General features: G+C 40.6%; 1 protein-coding gene across 1 annotated transcript in view; it reads left to right on the top strand.

Moving 5' to 3' along the window:
- Positions 1–2111: 2111 nt before the first annotated feature.
- Positions 2112–6736, top strand: part of b3gat2 (beta-1,3-glucuronyltransferase 2 (glucuronosyltransferase S)) — a 60775-nt gene continuing 56150 nt past the window's right edge. Inside the window, exon 1 of the mRNA XM_033979823.2 lies at positions 2112–2618. Within this exon, the coding sequence (XP_033835714.1) occupies positions 2112–2618 (507 nt within the window). The remainder of the gene's footprint in view (positions 2619–6736) is intronic.

Here is a 6736-nt window from a genome sequence, read left to right as displayed (position 1 = left end):
CGCTCCTCTTCGCGCTGGGTCTATTCTCACCGACCTCTCTCTTTCTCTCCTCCTCTCCTCCTTCTTTCTCTACCCTCCTCCTGTCCTCTCAGCGCGCTCTCGCTCTCTCTTCTTATTATCCACAAACCGAAAGGAGAGCGCAGTCAGTAGTGATGCTCCACTCTCCTCTTCCTCTCCTCCATCTCTTGTCTTTCTCCTCGCTTTTGTCCGGATGCGTCGCTTGTTCTAACATGAGACTTACGCGGACTCTTTTACGCATGCGGCGCTATCGTACTTTATTTAGCCCCAAGTGAATGACAAGACGTGAAGGACGAGGATATTTTGGGATTTCGCGTTGAGTCCCGCAGGATGTAAGCTCTGTGCATGTTTTGAAAGCGAAGTACCAACCCGGACTGGATAAGCGGATTGGAATAACGCTATATTTTTCACATCTGGGACGCATTTTAAGGATTTTGTTGGATAACTGTGTACATTTTGTTCGTTGCGTTGCAGTTAGAGGAAAAAGTCAGCACTTGGCGACAGAGGAGAGGGTTGCACTTGACATGGGACGAGCCTCTACGGAGCAATGAATTGTAAAGAGTTGCGTGTCCAGTTTCAGAACGTAAATTACGCACGGAAATTGCATTACGCACAAAAGTAGACTTACCATTTTGGGTATAATACTTACTCTGGGTGCTTTTGACTCATGTTTTTTCTGACAGAGACGCGGTTTTTGGCCGTAAACTGCCCGCGGTTTGTCAATGCTCAAGGCGTAATTTACACAGTGCCCATAAAACCCATAAATTCGATGTCATTTACAGAGTGATAAAAGGTAATACGCACGTGGGGTTGCAATTTATTAACTGAAAATAACGGTTCGGGCCATATAAAAGCGTTTGAAAGCATTAGGCAATGTAGTGAAACAAAAAAATGCACAAAAATAATGCTATACCTGCAGGCTGCAATGCAAAAAGTAGACTAATATATAAATGAAATAGATAAATGTTTAGTTCAGTGCAATGAAATACTGACCTATTAACAAGCATGTGTCATTTTTTCTGAATGGGGCAGATACAAAATTTAGGTTTAAGATGAACAATTGATGGATTAAATTTATATGTTGAAATCAAAGTAATTTTTTATATTTTCACAACATTTAAGTCAAGGGAGGGGCATTAGTGCATGAGTAACTTTTAGCAGTACTTTGACAATCCATCTTTACAATCATTCTATGGTGTGTTATATGTGTCAAAAATACTAATTTTAAGTTTTAGTCCTGACAACTTTATACAGCTTACTGTGTTGGGAAACTTTTATAACACTTTGATGGATTGTCAGAATTTTAAACAATTATTGGATGTGACATAATGTTTAGTGAAATGTAGCAGGGAGTTTTTTTGAATGCAACTTGGTGAATTTGGGATTTTATGATGATATATTGACACATTTTGGATGATAATTTGTAATATAGATTTAAAATGTTGGATTCTTGCAGAAGACCAGAAGTGCATATTGGCAATGAGACTATGAACTGATTTAGCTGAGGAAATTCAAAAATTCTAGAATTCAGATTCATCTTAATAACAGTCACTTTTGTGCAACGTTTGGGCAGATATTGCATCTCTATTGCTACTTTGCAGTGACATTGCGCTGGGGGGTTCTGCATGTATGTCGATGGAGGAATGTTCAGAAGTTACCATGGTGACCCATATATGATAAGATTTATGATTGCCTGAAAACTCAAGGAAAAAAATACAAAATGGATTTAATCACTTTTTGAGGAATCTGTGATCAGTGCAACCGTTTATGGCCTATCTTAAAAACATTTGGCGAATGCTAGCTAGCTTGTGACTTTTTTTTGAGAGGGGCGTGTTTAACAGCTCAAGACAGCTCATCTTGTCCAGAAAAGTTATTTTTCATCAGACTGTGTTCAAACAAAGCTCAGATTAAACTCTAATTTCAGTAACAGAGCTTCAGACAGAGCAGTGCCTCCAGTTAGCTTCACCCCCGCCAGGGAATGCTGATGACATCAGTTGCAAAATATCAGTCGCTAGCAATGGACAAAGAACAATGTTGAGGGATAGTTGCATTTAGTCTGAGTACAAGGACTACACCTTGAATGGACTTTCACTATGAAGTCAGTTATCTTCAGCCGATTCTTCATCCTTCTCCCTTGGGTGCTAATCGTTATTATCATGATCGACATCGACACTAAACGCACATTTCGCTCTCCCATGTCGGCACGGCAACGAACACAACGGACAGTGGCATCAAATTTATCAACTTTACCCATCATCTACGCCATCACCCCCACATACTCCCGGCCGGTACAAAAAGCCGAGCTCACCAGACTGGCCCAGGCCTTCAGACAGGTGCCACGCTTCCATTGGATCGTTGTAGAGGATGCTTCTTCACGATCAGATTTGGTGACAAAGTTTTTGGCGAGGAGCGGTGTATCGGCGTACACGCATTTGCACATTTTTACCCCGCGGAGGTTTAAGCGGGCTGGGATGCCGAGAGCGACAGAGCAGAGGAATGTGGCGCTAACATGGTTAAGACAACATCGTACCAAGAAGGACACAGGAGTGGTGTTCTTCGCTGATGATGACAACACGTACAGTTTGGAGCTATTCGATGAGGTAAGGAAAATTAATTATTACTCTGTCTAATCCCTCCAGGTAGGTTCCATCACAAAAGAAAATTCTGTCAACTGGACAAAGCGTTTCTTCAAGGCACTGCACCTGATTTTTACTGTCTTAAAAGTGTGAAAAACATAACTTTTAAATGGTTTGCCATGCTCCAAAGTTATTCCTCACGTGCCTTACATATTCTCAGCATCGTAATTATTGCAGTCAGTTTATTAGCACTTTTCATATCTCTCAGAGACCAGAGCGGAGTTTGGCCACGACGGTAAAGCTAATAACAAATAGCATGCTAACGCACACGTCCTGATTATCGGACATTAAGGTGCTTTCTAATTAGATGCAGACAGCACATACAGTGGGGCAAAAAAGTATTTAGTCAGCCACCAATTGTACAAGTTCTCCTGCTTAAAAAGATGAGAGAGGCCTGTCATTTTCATCATAGGTTCACTACAACTATTAGAGAAAATCACATTGTCTGATTTTTTTTAAGAGTTTATTTGAAAATTATGGTGGAAAATAAGTATTTGGTCAATAACAAAAGTTCATCTCTATACTTTCTTATATACCCTTTGTTGGCAATGACTGAAGTCCAACGTTTTCTGTAAGTCGTCCAAAGATTTTCTATGGGGTTGAGATCTGGAGACTGTCTAGGCCACTCCTTGAATTGCTTCTTATGAAGCCACTCCTTCGTTGCCCGTTCGTTCGGTGTGTTTGGGATCACTGTCATGCTGAAAGACCCAGCCACGTGACATCTTCAATGCCCTTGCTGATGGAACAATGTTTTCACTCAAAATCTCACATGGCCCCATTCATTTTCTTTACACAGATCAGTCGTCCTGGCCCCTTTGCAGAATAACGGCCCCAAATCATGATGTTTCCACCCCCATGCTTCACAGTAGGTATGGTGTTCTTTGGATACAACTCATCATTCTTTCTCCTCCAAACACGACAAGTTGAGTTTTTACCAAAAAGTTCTATTTTGGTTTCATCTGACCATATGACATTCTCCCAATCCTCTTCTGGGTCATCCAAATGCTCTCTAGAAAACTTCAGACAGGCCTGGACATGTACTGGCTTAAAGAGGGGGACATGTCTGCCACTGCAGGATTTGAGTCCCTGGCGGCGTAGTGTGTTACTGATGGTAGCCTTTGTTACTTTGGTCCCAGCTCTCTGCAGGTCAATCACTGGGTCCCCCCGTGTAGTTCTGGGATTTTTGCTCACCGTTTTTGTGATCATTTTGAGATCTTGGGGTGAGATCTTACATAGAGCCCCAGATCGAGGGAGATTATCAGTGGTCTTGTATGTCTTCCATTTTCGAATAATTGTCCCCACAGTTGACTTCTTCACACCAAGCTGCTTACCTATTGCAGATTCAGTCTTCCCAGCCTGGTGCAGGTCTCCAATTTTATTTCTAGTGTCCTTTGACAGATTTTTGGTCTTGGCCATAGTGGCGTTTGGATTCGGACTGTTTGAGGTTGTGGACAGGTGTCTTTTATACTGATAATGAGATCAAACAGGTGCCATTAATACAGATAATGAGTGGAAGACAGAGGAGCCTCTTAAAGAAGAAGTTACAGGTCTGAGAGCCAGGAATCTTGCTTGTTTGTAGGTGACCAAATACAAATTTTTCACTATAATTTGCAAATAAATTCTTAAAAAATCAGACAATGTGATTTTTCAGGATTTTTTTCTCATTCTGTCTCTCATAGTTGATGTGCACTTATGATGAAGTCCTCTCTCATGTTTTTAAGCTGACTAAATACTTTTTTGCCCCACTGTAGCAGACTTACTTTGACCTCAGGTGCTACTTATACAACAAATCTATGCTGGGGAAAGACACATTTTGTTCAGATACATGAGAACAAAATTGGGTACGGGGCCTTTAAGAGTGAATATGTTCCTCCACTCATCCCTACAACTACCAGAACCCTTGCTTGGGATCCAGAATAGACAGTTCCAATACTTAATGAAGATGTGAGTGTAAAACACAAATAACTTAAGACAAAACCTCTCCAAATACTGTGTGAGTCTTATTTATTTTTCAAGGAGTGAGTTTTGAGAGTGGCTTGACAGTTCAATCTGCCTTTTCACTTATGCAGCTGCTATAGTGTTGACAGCAGTTTTCGCACAAGTTCTTAGTAACTTTGAACATCACTGAAGAACTTTTGTCAATGCCATGACGCACAGAGTATGTCTTTAGTCGACTAAGAATCATTTTTGTTGACAACAGCCCTCCTTTATTTAGCTATTCTACATTTACAGTTGATTTGCCCATTAGATTTGTCTAAAAATCATTTTAATACATTTCTCTGTCACAATCATATAGTTCACTATGGGAGTGTGACGTCATTCAGCTCCAGTCAAATGAAGCTCAGTCGAGGCTACCAAATTCGGAGCCAATTTCCATATTTGGAATTTCGAGCGCGAGTATCATAGCAACCAAAGAGCCAACCTGGAGCGAGGCTGTTGAAGGTAATGCCTCTTCCCATCTGCACCACTGGTTTAGCAGGGAGCAGACGCTTAGTAATGCTGTCAATCAAACTGGCTGCTAACACTAGCAAGAATGATCTCAGGGAAAGAAGGCATCTGATTTGTCTGTTTATTAATATTCATATCTTGATTTACGGACACAATAGCAAAATAAAAATCTTAATCTTAAAATCAAAATGATGAGCCGACAGTTTTTTAATAGAAAGTGAATTGGAGCCAGAAGCGCGCCCATACTCACTTCCTATGTGGAACGCAGTGGCTAGCAGGTTAGCTATGTCAATTTATATATACAGTCTATCGTCACAACCTTAAAGCTTAATTAGATTGTCCGACCTGCTCCTGTTGTATTCTTACATATCACCACTAGATGCTGTCTATGTTACTGCTGTCTGATAATGTCTTGGCTTTGGCCTGACAGAAGAAGACCAGAGAGCACAGGTGAGACTGAACAAAAGCCAGGTGAGGAGGAGGGGTCAAGAGAGGAGAGGGGGAGGGCCGGGTGAGAGGAGGATGAGCTTAGGTTTCACATCTGTCATCTACTGGTGAAAACTGTACTGGTACCAGATTTTCAGATGGAGAAGTGAAGCAGAGAGAACCACCATGGCACAGCTAGCATCTTCCCACCCTAAAACATAACATAGCAGCATATAAGACCTGGGTTTGTGATGAACACAAGTTTTATAGGTTACTCAGACGCAGACAGCAGACAGCAGTCTGATTTTGTGATTTTTCTTTTACATACTCTACGGGAAGTCGCGTGTCCCAGTTTTAAGAACAGAAACTGCAGGTGGTACATTCTCACCTGTTACATTGAGCTCACTTCAGAAATGTTGCTATAGATTTAGGACACAGATGTAACATGAAACCAGGATCTGTGAGTGCTTTTCCAATAAGACCAAGGGTTTATGGATTTATCAATGCCTTGATCGGATCTGCAGGAATGAGAGGCCCACTGCATGAGGGAAGCTAATCTGAACCATAAGGAAACATGAGAGACCACGATCAAACGCAAAGTAAAAAAATACATAAGAAAATGTTTATTTGAATAACAAGGCTCGGAGAATAAAAGGTGTTGAAACATGATGCACTGCTTCAGAGACAGAGTCGTGGTTTAAGCGTAATATTGGCACCTTTATGCTTGACGCAAAGGCCCTAAAGCAGGATAATCCCAGTAAACCTTTTCTAAATGAACCATATTGTGAATAAGACACGAGCTGCATTAATTAAACAGCATCATTAAAGCCTTCAGTAGTGTTTATGTTGAGCGATGTGAATTATTCAACCATCTACAAGTCAAATGTTAGCATCATATTACAAGAAAACAAGAACAAAATGAAGTATAGACGAAGGTACATGCAATCAATATTGAGCAAAACAATACGATTTAGTTTGTCTCATTTTCGTCTATCCTTTGAAAATACCAGGTTTGAGCATTATTTAATGTTTTGTCCTTACTTGAGTAGTAGTTTTTCTAAATACTATTTTACTCTCACTTTGACCACTGCTTTGTACTTCTACTTGAGTAATATTTTGAAGTAACATTTTTCTCTACTCTACCCACCTCTGACTATTTATGTATTTAGGTGGATGGTCTGAAATCTGTTGTGTTGATGTTGTTTTGC

The sequence above is a fragment of the Periophthalmus magnuspinnatus genome, chromosome 15, assembly GCF_009829125.3.
Source record: "Periophthalmus magnuspinnatus isolate fPerMag1 chromosome 15, fPerMag1.2.pri, whole genome shotgun sequence".
NCBI lineage: Eukaryota > Metazoa > Chordata > Actinopteri > Gobiiformes > Gobiidae > Periophthalmus > Periophthalmus magnuspinnatus.
The sequence above is the reverse complement of the archived record's forward strand: the minus strand, read 5'-3'. Positions and strand labels throughout refer to the sequence as shown.